Source organism: Acipenser ruthenus, chromosome 9 (genome assembly GCF_902713425.1).
Source record: "Acipenser ruthenus chromosome 9, fAciRut3.2 maternal haplotype, whole genome shotgun sequence".
In the NCBI taxonomy this organism is placed as follows: Eukaryota; Metazoa; Chordata; class Actinopteri; order Acipenseriformes; family Acipenseridae; genus Acipenser; species Acipenser ruthenus.
Genome location: NC_081197.1, coordinates 45,887,948 through 45,904,205, shown reverse-complemented (window position 1 = coordinate 45,904,205; position 16,258 = coordinate 45,887,948). Strand labels below are relative to the sequence as shown.

General features: G+C 37.6%; 1 protein-coding gene across 2 annotated transcripts in view; it reads right to left on the bottom strand.

The window, feature by feature from the left end:
• Nucleotides 1–1,040: 1,040 nt before the first annotated feature.
• LOC117405235 (X-linked retinitis pigmentosa GTPase regulator-like) overlaps nucleotides 1,041–16,258 on the bottom strand; it is a 33,552-nt gene continuing 18,334 nt past the window's right edge. The window contains exons 14-17 of one of the 2 annotated variants that reach the window (XM_034008138.3): nucleotides 8,068–8,238; nucleotides 7,693–7,741; nucleotides 4,840–4,982; nucleotides 1,041–4,553 (exon numbers count right to left, since the gene is read on the bottom strand). In XM_034008138.3, coding sequence (XP_033864029.2) covers nucleotides 4,290–4,553; nucleotides 4,840–4,982; nucleotides 7,693–7,741; nucleotides 8,068–8,238 — 627 coding nt within the window. In that variant the 3' untranslated portion in view covers nucleotides 1,041–4,289. The remainder of the gene's footprint in view (nucleotides 4,554–4,839; nucleotides 4,983–7,692; nucleotides 7,742–8,067; nucleotides 8,239–16,258) is intronic. The other variant, XM_034008139.3, reaches the window with a different exon arrangement.

Below are 16,258 nucleotides of genomic sequence, written 5' to 3'. Positions count from 1 at the left end.
TATCCAGCATCCAAGTGATTTCAGCATTTCCTTTTATTAATTATGCACATTAGCGCTGCAATTACACCCATCTGGTGGCAACATTTATGAATTTCTTTTTATCTGCTCATCTTGTCTCCCATGTGCTGATAATTGTAATTTATGGCCACCCTGTAATTTTAGTAAGGGTTTAATGGGCACATATATACAATATAAGGTGTTGAATTGAGTAAATAAACAAGCTGATAATCTTTGATCAAATTTTATGCCAGGGGGTGACCTACATAACATTAGCATTATTTTAAAGTTTGCTTCAAAGGGGAGTAGTCGCATTTCAGAAATCTGAGGCATGCAGCACAGGTGAAGCAGAACATACACCATTTCTTTTCATCAGATTGAGGATCTTTGCACAAGCATGTAACACCACTGCACACCCACTACCTCTGATCCATTCCCTAGGACATTAACAAATCATTGACATTAATAACACTAGTCAAGTAACAACTAATGGTTTTATGAAAAGCAATACAAAGGAGGTATTTTTAATTCCAGGCATTACAATAAACCACTTAAAAGTACCTTAATCTCTATAGTAGAATAATATACTCACTGTAATTCTCATTCTAGACAACGGCAAAAGTATTCCTCAAAAGAACAAAAGAGTGAAACATTTGGATTCTATCACATATCGACTGGCATGTTGTCTGCAATGTTTTCCCTTTCTGAGGATGTGATCCAAACAAGCCTGTGCTCTCTGAAAAGCAGCATAACCTAAAGGACTCCCAGCTGCTAAATGATTGTGGTGTATCATAAAAAAATTAAATAATAACAAACAACTAAACATTTACACAACTTGGCATGGGGTCATACTTTTTGGTCTTGCAAGTATGATGGCCAAGGAATAGTCTCTAACAGGCACTGACCACAACCACGCTTGAAGCTGATCTGAGTATTAGAACATGAGTATTAGATGCTGAAGGCTTTACACAGATTGATGCCATTTTACTGCTGCTTGCTTCTGGACTGACAAGAAGACACGTATGATGTTAAAATCAACTTCCATAATTTTTTTATTTATTTTTTTCAAGTATAAACTGAAGTATATGTCGCATTCACATGCCAGATGAGCACAATTAGACATAAAACCAGAAAACACATCCTGGTATCAAACAAGATGTAAATACATATTTCCATTGGATACAAGTTGAGTTACAAAGTGGTGTACAGCCATACAAATTTAATGAAAAGGCAAACAACACAATAAACATCAAAACTACAAGAGATTTTATTTCCTTCTAAAAAATATACCTTATATACAAAGTGTCATTTAAGGCCTCAAATCACAATAGGGCGTATTCATAAAGCTTCTGTGCATTTACTGACATGCTAATGTTTTATGAATAGGCAATATGAAAACATATTCATGCCAGCTGTACAGACTGCAGAGGAGAACTTAATTATTTCTCCACTGCCGGTTGAAGTAATAATCAAAAGAAAATCTTCCCAGTTTTCAATCACTGTAGAGCTATGATCAGTTTCCCCTGCTGCCTTATGACCTACAGTATATAATTGGACCTATTCTGCAGAAGCTGCGCTTTCACTCAACCAAAAACAGACCTTGATTTGGGGGACTCGTTTTTTAAAACACAGTTAAACTGTTTTTTCAGTGAGTCCTCTATAGTCAGATTAAAAACAACCCCTCTGCATACTTGCTTGTTATTGAAAACCCAAGGTATCCCACACAGCAATGAAGCTTGTTTTTAACACCCTGACTATGCTATCCGATTAACCAGTACTTAACAGGGGTGTTAGATTACGTTTAATTTCTTAAATGTTTAAACTTGAGCAATAAAAACATTTATGCTTATAACACAGTAGGAATGTTTTTAACAACGCAGAAGGACTTCCAATAGAGTGCTGTTACTTTGTATAAACACTTGTGTAAGACTAGAGATGTACAACATGTTTGCTTACATGGATGAGAGTTTAAATAAATATTGAATATTAAATCCATTACCACTGTATAAAATGCATATTGTCGACAACTACTAAACATTTAGGCACAATTCTAAATGTTAACACGTGATTACCTTTAAATGTTGAAAGTCTAAAACTATGAACACCCCTAATGCTTACCTGACGATGTCTTTGGATCTCTGGGCAAAAACCAGTGCCCCTGATTTTTACATTTATACAATAAAAATGTCCAATAGAAAAATGCGACTAAAGCTCCACTGTGATTACAATTTAGAGGACTTGTATCGACTTTGATTTCAATAAAATCGCAACATTTGTTTACCTAGAAGACTCTTTTATAAGTGCCAATGAGCTAATAGCAGGGCTTCAGGGAAATTGCACATCTGGCACAGAGTGGGACATGTATTTATGTTGATTGTCACATGAAAGAACAGAGGATGATTTTTTCATAATGAACTATTCAAAGACGGCTGGTATAGTTCAATGCCAATCTGGAAAACCTTACTACCCCCAACATGGATTTCACACAGGGCATATCACTGCCCTTCAAGTGTAAAGTGTACTCACACCTTCTTCAAACCCTATATTACCTTACTGGAATGATATAGTATCATAATAGGGTTTAACATTCAAAAGCTGCACTTTATATGTCTCTAGAGCAGCATGGAGCAGTAATAATACAACAAGGGGAACACTGCTAATATCTTCAGGTGTTTTAACCAGTCCAGGATTTTGTTGCAACTTGACCCTTAGAAGTAAATATATCTCTTAAAATTTTCCAACATAACACCCCAAAAAAATACCACATAGTATCTAAAGCCTTAGATGCTGTGAGCGCTGCCTTTATTAGATCTGTAAAGAATAGAGAATAATAACACCTGGACTATTAACATTAAACCATAAAAGCAGGGGAAATGACACATTCTTAAAAATCATTGTGATACAATGACAATATAATGACAAGAAAACACCGGGAGTAAAATTCCATTTGGATTGAATTCATGAACTTGATACTGTTATGATTTTTTGGGGGGAAAAGCATACAGGCCACCTGCACTAGTGTCAAATCTAGGTAGAGCAGAGTAGGAGATCCTTGCTATGATCTACAGTGCCCTCTGCTGGATGAGGCATGCAATTGCTACAGTCAAGACCCTCTTTAACCCGTTAATCAGTAGAATGTATACAAAAAAAAAAAATCCTAGTTTTTGTGACTCAGGTTTCCATAATACGTGGATCACCTGAAATTAATTTATGCTGGATCGGATCAGATGTTTTATAGATACAATTAAAAAATGTAAATAAAAAATGTTAAACCTGTTATAAGGAAAATAGATAATGCTAAGAGAAAAAAAGTCGAGAGTATTTTTTTTTTTTTTATATATCTCCATAAGGCATGATTACATAACTGTTGCTTCAATTTAGGCTGTTACCCACAAAGCAAGACGAAAAGCGCATCAGATATTGACAATGAGTCCCAGCCAATCAGTGCCAAAAGAAACAGTGTGAAATTTTTTAAACCGCACCCCCATTTCTGAAAATTAGAGCGTACAAGTATTCTGATAAACATCTGTACCTAACTTTATATATCAGGTGAAACAACAAAGTCAGTGGCCTGATCAAAACTTAATAATCCTGATACATGAGGGGAAACAAAGGCAATACTCCAACATTAATATATTCTATTTAAATCAAAAAGGATTCCAACATTGATACTGCCAAATGGATTAATTTATCATACCAATTTTTAGTAGGTAGTGAATGAAAAAATACATATTCTGAAAAAGAGCTGCCTTTCAATACAGTATATCTGATGTCAGAACACCAATACTTTTCAACACAAAGCGGTGATAAGGCTTTGCAATGAGAACTGGTGAAAAAATGTCCCTGAAACATATTATCATATATAGAACTATATATGTATATATTATGTACTGTTCCAATTTAAAGTGCAAATTGTGCTTTTACATGAAATATATTTATATAAATAAATGTCTCTGTGTTACATAAAATATGTACAGTTGAGTTTCACAAATTCAAAAACACACAAAGGTTTTCACAAAAATGTTGCCCATAGACCAAAAATCAAACAGTAATGATTGTGATGTAAAGGTCCCAATATTTGACATTAATAAATTAGCACCACAAGTTGTGGTGGTGATCCAGCATGTATCATAACTCACGATTGTGCGTAGTAACTTCCCTCTATTTGAAATCAGTGCTTGAACATTACATGCAGCACCTAGTGGCTTTCGAGAAGCATATATAATATATATATATATATATATATATATATATATATATATATATATATATATATATATATATACACAAAATCAGAGTATTGTACATGTTGCAGATCGTGACTTCTTTTCCAGGGTGCGTTGTGTTTTCTCAGTACCGTCCTGGACTGACTGTGTGGGCTCTGTAGTGTTCTCCCCAGCGTTGTTCTGGTTGAGGTCTTTGTTTTCCAGGTTTCTAGAGGAGCCGCTTGGATTGTCTTTGGGCTTGTCTTCCTGAAGAGTGCTTACTGGTTTCACTTCACCCTTTTTTTCTGGCTTCTTGTCTTCTCGGATCGACCTTCTCTTGAATAGAGAAATCTGCAACAAAGAGGAACACAAAGACAGCTGCATCAAAGTTTGGCAGACGTTAATTGACATTACTGACTGGTGGTTGATCGCGTCAGGTAGGTAACAGCTTGAGTTGTAGGCTAACATTGAGAAAAGGTCAACCATGCAGGTAATGTCTGATATCCAGGGTTTTAATTGAGACTACCTTGATTGGTGGATAAAAATTCAAAGGTTTCTTATTAGCATCATGCTCCATTACACCTTTACAACCAAGAACATGTAATAATCACAGTATTTTTGGATCGATTTTGCTTACTCTTCCGTTTGTTCCAAACAAGCCTTTCGATTTGCTTTCCTCTTTTGCCTCCTCTTCTCTCACTTCTTCAGCTGGAGAGGGGTCCTGAGCTTTGGGACTCTCTTGCTCTTCAGAAACAGAGTTAAAAATAGCTGTAAGCATTTCTGCAGGAGTTAAAAAACATAAACAGAATACAGACAGCAATATCTTTTTAAACCTCATTCAAGATGGAACTCATTCTAGATGGAACTCATTCTAGATGGAACTCTGGCAGCAGGGCCGTTCCATGAAAACGTAACTTTTGGTACACGGGCTAAATCTTCAATATCAGGCTGCTATCAATTTCAAGACCTTTATCAAACATCTTTGTATTGGTGAAGATGCATCACTACAAAAGCCTTGCTTGCCTTTAGTCAGATAACCGATGACTTATCAGTGTAACAAAACGTTTTCATAGCATGACCCTGCAGTCCTTCAAGAAAGGCTGGTAAAGAGGACTGTAATAACCAAACCATAAAAGTGTGATTAATACCTCCGTGGCTACCAGATATAGCACTGGAAGGGTACTCCATCATCCATATACAGGTGATGAAACTGCCCTTTTGACTCAAGTCCTTTGCTGATGGTATCATTTTTCTAAACATCAAGAAATGACACACCAATACTGTCCTCAAAACTGGTTTCTATTAGTATTCTAATGTAAACTGTGCATTGTACATACATTCTATTAAAGTTCCTTTACATTTGAAACAGGCATGTAACATCCCCCAGCAATGTGCTAGCCTGGTTTACAGTAGGAGCATTCTGCAGTCATATTTAGAAAAGCAAGTGGATGAATGCTCTAGTGTGCTCCATTAAAAGGCTTTCATAGGCCTTCTACCAGCACTAGAACTGACACCAGGGTCAGTGTTAAGTCTGGGCTATATTTACATTTCTGTATATATACACATTCCTTTATACCGGCTACAGCCTACACAGCACCACAGTAATTAAATGTTTTACATTCCAGCCCCCAATGAAATGGATATTTTTATTTGAAACGCAGAAGACTGACAAAAGATGGTACCGTTTAGTCTAGGGACAGGCAACCCCAGTCCATGTCCAAGATTTTGTTACAACTATGTCCTATTTTTTGGCATTGTGTAAAATAGTTTTTTTTTTTAGTTTTTTTTTTTATGTAGGGATGGAACAATCGACGTATGCAGTATTATTGATCATTTTTTGCATCTTGGTTATTTCTTGTACTGAAATGTCTTAGCTATAATTGTGTTTCTAACAATTGTCTTAAACTAAAAATAATAAGCACCACTGCTACCGAGTTTTGTTCTTCTCTCTTCCTGTTTATCTGCTATTTGTTCTGGGTTTGTCCATAAAAAGAGTCTGGGGGGGTGTTTAAAAAAATAAATAAATACAAATAATTCCCACTGAAATGAAAAGTCATTTACTTCCATTCTGTCTTCCCTCTATTTTAGTAGAGAGCAGCAAAAGAGTACAAGAAAACTCTTAGCATAATTTGTTTACATTACTAAATTAAACAAATCGTGTCCGACCATTAGGACATAGTGGGAAAAAGAGCCAAAATATAATAGCAGTGACAATATTTTATGAGTCAAAACTTTCACACTTTCTCAATCTAAACAGCTGCCAAGAACGGTACTGAAGCAAACAAACAGTAAATCACACTGAACAATATACTGTACGAACTGAAACCTCTGAATGATCGAAAATTAGAAGTTGTGACAATGAGGAGGATTCACATGACAAATATTAAAAAGGAAAAACATATTTAAAAGGAACATGTGTTGAACATGGAAAAGTGAAAATGACAACGACAACAACCAAAGAACCATGTGGATGGCTAGGCAAGATATACGGACTGTTTATTCAATCACTGCATTTAGATGAACTCACAAACCTTCGCTATATTGGTTTATATTGTCATCCGAATCTTTAGCTTGAATTACAGTGTTGTCTGCAATGCCATTATAACAACTTTATTAGATATGTTCAGTCCATAATTATCTGTTACTAGTTGTTATGAAGACCACCAGATATCAGGAGCTGCCAGAACACTAGGGTGAGGTTTTGTAAAGATGGTTAGTGGTGTCCTGTAACTCTGCTTATAGGTGGATAATTGACAAGGGCAAGGGAGTATTTACAATATCACATATTTCTTTCAAACACAGCAGTCTTCATGATGGAATATCAAGAGTAGCATTCAGACGAAAGTCTGTGGCTCAGCCTCCAGCACACTCCTACGCTAGTTCTTTTACACTGTAATCAAAGTAAGCGGGAGATTAACCATAATTTGCTGCAGAAGACGATGTCATTTACTATAGCAATTGCTGTTCCACTTCAAAAGAAGGTGATTACTTGTATTTCATACATGAAAAGTTGCTAATTAGGCTGCATCTATTAAAACACCCTCAGCTGAAAATGTTATTCCATTTTTTCTACATTTGGTTAGTTAGTGTTGCCATTTCTCAATGATTCAGTGAACCCTCCTGTGCCCATAGCTCCCCTATACAAGTGGTTCACATATGTGAAAACATTTATTGCATAAATGTACTTTTACTTGAATGTCTGTGTTGATTTTGACACTAATATGGTTAGATCCCCACCAGTCAATTTTCAATAAGCCTCAGTAGTTGTTTTTGTACAGGGGCAGCCTGGAAATCCATATGGAAAGAACTGGGGATTGCACCTGCATAAAGGAGGGAGGCTGATAACCAAGGAGTACCGAGTGAGAGTTTTCCAAAAGCAAACTAAAATCTGTCTGACTCAGAGTGCAACCCTGTTGTGGGTGGATTTGTTTAATAAGTAATACTAACAATGGCATAAAAAATAATATTTACAGTAAGAAATCATGCATACCTTTCTGTACACCATCCGGTACTGATTCATCTTTTACGAATTCAGGTTCCTGTAAATAAAAGTGTTACAGACTGTTATCAGCTCATCATTATCCTTATAATACTCTATACAGAGTAGAAGCCCATAGAAAAATATCCCAAATTTCAGCAGGAACACTGTCCAGCTATGGTACATTATAGCTGGGCACAATTTAACTGAAGAGTTATTTATTTATATAATATATATATATATATATATATATATATATATATATTTAATAATAAAGGTTGATATTCATTACACTGCTCTAGAAAGTGTTTGGCTTCTAGAACAGCAGCCTAAAACAGTTTCATGAAAGCTGAAATTAATGGAATACAGCAGTGAAATAAAGTGTACCTTTCCATGTTGTTCTTCAGAGATCACATCACTATTCTTTGCCTCTGGCTCTCCTTTTGTCATTTCCTGAACAGTTGTTTCTTCTTCATCATCTTCTTCTTCTTCACTCTCTTCATCATCATCATCATTCTCCTCTTCCTCACTCTCCTCCTCAGATTTGTGCTGTAGATTCTGATACGGTGAACATAAACCCACAAATGAGAAAAGGTGTCTATAAATACGTATGATGAGCACAAGAAAGGCGTGAGTTCTGCTCTTACATTATATACAGCACGTGTTGCTACTGAAGGTAAAATTCCTCAAGACCCCTAGTTCAGGATTTAGAGCTTTACAGGGAGGGAGGTGCAATTCAAGAGAAAGATTTAATGACATGGAAAAGCCTGCAGGAGCTCTGAACAGAAAAACATGAAACGACACACAGACCGTGTAAAGGACAGGATGTAGCTGCTGGGAATGCACAACTAAAAGATCAAATACTGACAGCTAAAGCAGATGGAATTTTTTTTTAAGGAGGGAACAGGGATATAGGGGTCTATTCAATTGATATAACCGCTGGTGGATCGAAATTTTGGCTCATTAAAAGTCAATGTAAATATAGTTTAAGTGTTTAAATAAGTAAAATGTCAGTGTTGCTCGTATTTTTATTTTTCAAACAGTGGCTATATTTAGATGTGACACCATTTAAATAACTAAGGTGACCGAGTCATGTTATAGATCTATTTTTCTATACACCAAACTTTGGTACAAAATTGCAAAAGCATGGGAGGTTCTAACCCTAGTGATACTAGGTACATTTAAGACGGGAACTTTTCAAATGGTATGGCACAGTACTTACCCTCATGACCAGCTTACTGCATAACCAGCAAAAGAAATAACTCAAGTACATGAAAATGCACAAATGATTAGATAACGTGGACTCATTACATGATGTAAAATTGACATTGGGTGAGGGGCTGGATGATCATTTCAGAACACATTTCTACCTCCACTGTACTTCACTTGAAGATTATTTTTTTACTTCATTAACCCTTAACCTTACATATTTTTGTTTTGTTTTTAAAAAACAACAATGCCTTGATACAACCTTTTTCCAACATACCTGTGCATTATATTTTTATCCCCTTTGATCACAATGTTTTCATTTAATTTTGAAATGTTTATGTAAACTATGGGGTAGGAGAAGATGCCCTACCAAGACTTTGAAAAATGCATTACAAAGAATAGCATTAACAGGAAACTTAATGCATTACAAAGAATAGCATTAACACACAGTGACCAAATGAGATTCAGTGCACATACTGTAAAAATGACATTACCGGTATATGGTAGTAAAATTATTTCTGGTCAATACAAAGCATGCTAAGCGTTTACTGTAAGTGACTCATTGCTATCCCAGAATAATTTAAAACACACTTGAACGGCAGATGCAGGAGTGGAAAGAAGACTCCTATTACAAAACAGTTTCACCCATCCCAGGTTTTACTGCGAGCTTAATTAGCAACAGTGTAAAGGTAACAAGCTCAGGTGTATCTTATTAAACTCACAGTAAAACCAGGAATGGATCAAACTGCTATGCAATGGGAGTCGTATATCCATCCTTGAGAGGAGTTAATAAAAACACCAATTTTGATAAGATACATTTTTCAGTGATAAGGACCACTGTAAATGAACAGCTGTGGAAAAGATTTCATAAGAACATAAGAAAGTTTACAAACGACAGGAGGCCATTCATCCCATCTTGCTCGTTTGGTTGTTCATACTAACAGACAGCAGAGAACTCCTCTCAAATGTTTGTCCACAGATGTCCCACTCTTTATAGGTACAGTATCTCAAATCTTATGCACAGAAAACATACCCTTTTAGTAGCAATGATCATAAAAACTAGATATCAGGGTTATTTCTATAATGGAAGAATGTTGAATTAAAGCATGAAAACTAACGAGATTTACAACAAATGATGCTGCAGCTATCAATAAATGGCCCTGTTTAGGTCTTGAGTGTTTTTTGGGATAGTTCTCTATGAATCACTGTGATAAGTCCTGATAAAAGCAATGTTTGTAGCTGTGGTTTCAGATGTTTATGTCAATGTTGCAGTAAACTTATCACAGGAAAGTGAGTCATACATCTCTCCTCGTGAAGTTTGTTTCTAGTGGCTCAATAACAATTTAACAGTTCACTTTACAGGAAATATAAATGGATACAACAAAGCTATTTTAGCTACTAATAGCGTGCAAGGAGCAAATCTTGCTTTAATTATAACACCTAGCTGTTCTGCATAAAAACTGAATTTATACAAACTGTATAGCCTTGATTATTTTTACAAATAATGTATGGCAGTTATCTCTACACTAATGTTTTGAATTAAATAGGGCCATTAACTGTGTTGCTAGTAATGCATTTAGTACGACGTACAAACATACAGGCATCCTTTATATATCTACAGATTGTGATGTCCTAACTAAGTTTCATCACAGCTGGAGTGGCAGTTCCATACGGTGCTGGGACTGTATCCCAAGCAAGGGATGATAAAATCTAATTACAAATGAGGTTTAGATAATACGAAGAAGAGTCAAATATACAGACAGTAAAACAAGCACAGCGGAAAAATAGAAAAGTTTATTATAAACATCATTTTTACATGTACAGTAATCCGCTGTGTATCCGCCTGCCACATATCCGCCCTATCCGTTTATCTGCCGTGATCAACCTCTTCAGCAACGTTAGTTTATTATTGAACAGAGAAGATTAGTTCAGATATTGTAGATCCTACCAAAGTTTTCGTACACTGTGTTGTATGTGATCCGTGCGCTGCCATTGCTGGTAGTGTCACGTGAGCTGTTCAGTGTGTTGATTTGTAAATAAATCACATTCGCCTGCGGGGTGTATCAACTTCAACCTCTGTCTCGATCTCCTGCCTGTCACTCAGCAGCGAATGCATGCACCCACATTGCAGACAGCTACCCAAGCATTAATACCCTTTATCTTTCTAAACAAGGGATGTAAGGGAGCTCCCTAATAAAAGCTGAATCTCAAAACAATAATTGTGTGAATACAGTAATTGTTACAACTGTGTCTAATGGTATTTAAAACAGGACTCATTCAGCCGCCTTTTTACATATCTGCCCTTACTCTGGTCCCACTGCAGTCGGATATGTGATGGATTACTGTATTGGCATACCTGTAGAGTCAGATACAATGTCATTTTCAAGCAAACAAATTCATACTGTACACTGTACAGTGGATCAAGAACTGCCATGTTTGTTTGCCCAAAATAATCCTGTATTGTACAACTGCAGTATGTGAAACACATGCTGAATATATACAATAGATGGCTCATTGGTTCAATGCATTCAAATACATGTTAAAAAGAAAGAGATCAAACAACAAACAAACATAATAAATTGATTGATTTTCACAGCTTTCCTTTCCAATGCTCTCCTGTCAGTCCAAACACAAGGTTAACATAAACGTTGTCCACTCACACTGTAATTACCTGCACAATGTTGTAATGCTGTGTTAAAAATACTTGAAATTTGAAAACAGTATTTAATCAGCTACAACTCCCTTTAAGCAACTGGGTTGCCATTGGTTAACCAATCAAAGCTATTAAACAGAGGAAACAGTTAGAAAAACAAGTTTGCATCTTTCAGCAAGTCGGCAAACTCAAAAGAACAGTTTTTTGTTTCTTGGAACCATGCCTGTTAGCTGTAAGGCATTAACACTTCAACACCAGATATTAAATGTGGACAACACCACTGGAAATGTTAATAGTCAACACTAAAAGGCAGTCGCTACTGTCCCACGTCACCAACTTGATTTGCCTTAAAACTTGAAGTGAATATCAGCTCTACAAGAAAGGCTTCATAGTGTCTGGTGAAGTGACTCACTATAAAGCAGCCCCACTGGACGGCGTTGAGAAACCTCAAGCTACAGCAGCACCATGCTCAGAACATTGAGATATATACGCTATGTACAGTTACAGTACAATTCAATAACTGTTATAAAAGTCACATTACTGGGAAGACATAAGCACTTGGCATTTCCATGTTTTCTTTTTTTTTTTGGCCGAATTATTATCTAAGTGCACCAATGTACAAAAATATTCAGATTTACATTATTGGTTTGTATTGATTTTACATAATCTTGTGTCCTGTAGTTGAAAATATAAACAAATGAACTAAGCACAGCTGTTGTGACACATTGTTGATGAGAAATCAACATGAAAATGGATCCAGATTTTCCCAAAACGTTTTTTTTTTTTCGTCAGCTAAAGGAGTTGGGTCCTTAACACATAAAGTCTTTACTATAATAACTGGAACAAAAGCTTCATTAAAATGGAAAATAAAATGCTTTTTCAAAGTTCATGATAATGAAGAAATGTGTGAGCAGAACAAAGCATAGAAAAACATGAATGAAGAGTATATAGGTAAAGTAAGATCTACTCTAGGATATGTCGGTGGCAAGCACTTCATCTTAATTATATAAATCTTAATTTTATACCAATTGATCGGATATAAATTAAATTACTTAATTTTACCAAGATCTTCAAAAAAAAAAAAAAAGAATGAAACCATTGATTTTTAGGATTGTTTTACATTGGAGAAATTTAAATACTTATTTGAATTTAAGAGTAAGTAGCAGGGTTCTGAAAAATATAGCATTACACATGCCCACGTGCTGCCACAACTGTTTAAATAAAGGACCTGTAATTTGTCTTTTCATTGTTAACATCCTGACAGCTTTTTACACTTATAACTTTAAAGTTTCTAAGCTGTTTTCAAAATGCCCGCTTTAGTGCACTCCTAGTTTAAGGTTTATGCCCACATTGTGAAACACACAGCAATAATGATACATGATGTGATACAGAACAGAAAAGCCAAAGCACTTATGTTTTTTTTTTTTTTAAATCACTCTTCCTGCAGTGATTTAGAGGACAGATCTCAAACACGGCGGCCATTTTGAAAAGAGCTTTGAAACAGACTTTAAAGTTATAAGTGTAAAAAGTTGTCAGGATGTTAACAATGAAAAGAAAAATGACATTATTTAAACAGTTGTAGCAACATGTAGGGATGAGTAACGCTATATTTTTCTAAATCCCGCTACTTAAGTCAATTATATTATTTTATATTATTTTATTTGAAAGCAAATTACTATTTTTTTTCTTATAACAGCATGCCCTTTTCACAAAGCTTTAACTCATGAGTTACTTAAAGAATGCTTTTTAAAAGTCATTTTTAATGAAAACATCAATTTTAATATCCATGAAGCTTTCTGATGTTAAACATGTCAGCAATAGTCTAGAACAGGTTTATGATAACAAATATCATAATACATTCATAATTGAAAAAACATTCTTTAACAAGCTTTATGAACGGGGCCCTCATTTCAACGTCAAGTAATGAGGCAGCACATTGTTCCAGAACTGCTGGGATTTATGGATTCCATTCGGTATGTGCTGCTTTCCATGAGGTTTTTGTTTGGTCGTCCTGATTTCCGGTTTGCTCTTTTTAGTGTCTTTCTTGCTGGCTTTAGTAGTCTCACTTGCTTTTTGGTTCTTTTTGGATTGTGTGGTTTCCTCCATTTACTCCTCCTCCTCCTCCTCCTCCTCTTCTGCCTCATTTTCTCCCTCCTCTTCCCCTTCTCCCTCTTCTCCCCCCTCCTCCTCTTCTACCTCCTCCCCTCTTCCACTTCCTCCCCCTCCCCTTCTCCCTCCTCCACCTCTTCCGCCTCCTCCCCCTCTGCCTCTCTCTCCCCCTCTGCCTCTCCCTCCCCCTCCCCCTCCCCCTCCTCCCTCATCTTCCACCTCCTCCCCCTCTCTCTCCTCCTCCTCCCCTTCCCCTTCTTCCCCTCCTCCTCCTCCTCCTCCTCTTCCCCCTCTCCATCCTCACCCTCTCCCTCATCTTCTCCCTCACTATCATCAGCTCCCTCCTCTATCTCCTCTTCCACTTCATTTTCGCATTCCTCCTCCTCTCCTTCCACAGCCCCCTCTTCTCCCTCATTACCCTCCTCCTCCCCTTCTTCCTCATCATCTCTCTCCTCCTCATTGTGTGACTCCCATTCCCTGCCTCCCTCCTCCTCCTCCACACTCTCTCCCTCAGCTCTTCTCTTTCCTGCCTCCTCCTCCTCTCCAGCAGCATCACTCTCCTCTCCTTCTCCCCAGCTCTCCTCTAGGTGACTTTCTTCCTCTGCCTCCTCCAGGCTTCCTTCAGCATCACTTTCCTTCTCTCTGTTTTCTTCCTCGGTCTCCTCCAGTTCTTGATGGTCTTCATTTTCTTCTTCTCCAACCTCCTGGTCTTCTGCCTCATTGCTTTGGTCTTCTTCTTCTGTTGTTTTTTCATTTTCCAAATCTTCCTCTTCTTTGCTCGTATGCTCCACACCTGTGCCTTCTGTTTTGCTTTTGTTTACAACTTCCTCATTCTTCACCTTCTTACCTTCAATACTATTCTCCTCCTCTTCTGCTGCTGCTGCTTGACTCTCTTCAACTTCAGAAGCTTCTCCAGCAGCAGTGTCCTTCCCTGGTCCCGCATCACTGTCTTGATATAGAGAGCCTGTTTGTCTCTCTCTATCACTGTCACTTCTCTGTTCTGAGGTCCTGGCCTTAGAAACTATTTGAATTTTAACAGCCGACTTTTTTTCTGATTGAGAATCACTTGACTCACTTTTTGAAGAGATGGTGAATGCCATTTGCTTTGTGATCCTCTCTGTTTTGCTCACTCTTCTACCTTTATATGTTTCTTCCACCTTATTTTTGTCTTCCCCATCTGACTCATTGCCTTTGACATAAGTCACATGTGGTATTGCCTTTTCAGATTCTTTAGCTTTGTCTGTCTTTTTTTTTTTACTCTTTTTGCATCACTTAGTGTTTTTGTGCTAGGTGTTATAGAAGGCGCTTCAGTTTTAAGATCTGTCTCTATAGGCTCGTGTTTTTTCAATGGCTTTTTGTCGCTTAAGGTCATTTTGCTTGGCAGTGCAGAAGGCACTTTAGTTTTAAGATCTACCTGTTTTTGCTCTTGTTTTGCCAATGGCTTCTTGTAGCTTAAACTTTTTGTATTTGCCGGTACAGCAGGGGCTTCCGTTTTAAGGCAAGGGTGGTCAGTAACATTCCCATTGCTTCTACTCAGCACTTTGCTTTTTATTAACATAGGTTTGCTATATTTAGGGCTGGCTTTAAGGGCTTCTTGCTTGGGAACATCTTTATTTTTTTCTGTATCAGTTTTCAGTAGCTGATTTAATTGAGTCTTTAAATTTTCTTCACCACCCACACTGCTTTTTGGAGCCCTGTCTTTAGTACTCTTTTTGGCAGTTCTGTCAGCTCCCAGCGATTTGGGGCTGGGACCAGAAACCATAAGTGGTTTGGGGGGCTGGGGCTGCAGTGGAATGTTGGCCGCTTTTCTTTCAGTGGAAACCTGCTCACTAGGAGAAGTATCAGAATCTTTGTGAAGTTTCTTACCATGACTTCTCACAACTTTTATTTTCTTCTACAGTATACCGCCATGAGAAGCACAGAATAAAAATAAGAGGGACAGGATTAGAAAAGGAATGGAAATGAAAAATCTGGGAAGGCAGCAAGTAGAAATCACTGGGGAAACAAAAACAATGAATGGTGGAAAATATCTCACATCAAGGTTATACGCATGGGGTTTTGGCAACTATTACAGTAAGGATGGTGTGAAGAGAATGCTGTATCCTGTAACTTCACAGCAACTAACCAATACAACACAATACAAACCTGTATTTTCTTTTTTTTTTTTTCATAAATTTAGTCGTCGCCAATTATTTTACCCCGATTTTCACCCCAATTTAGCATGCCCAATTATTATCTGTATCCCCGGCTCACCACTCATAACCCCCGCGCCGACTCGGGAAACGGAGGCTGGAACACGCGTCCTCCGAAATGTGCTCCTGCCAAGCCGTCATTTTTCGCACTGCAGATCCACAGCAATGCCACCAGACCTATAGTGCCGGAGGACAACACAGATCTGGCGGCTCCGCTGCAGAGCCACAGGCGCCCTATCGGCCACAGGGGTCGTTGATGCGCGGTGAGCCGTGGATTCCCCTGCCGACCTAAGCCCTCCCTACCCGGGCAGCGCTCAGCCAATTGTGCGCCGACCCCTAGGAACTCCCGGTCACAGTCAGCTGTGACATAGCCTGGATTCGAACCTGCGATCTCCAGGCTATAGGGCACATCCTG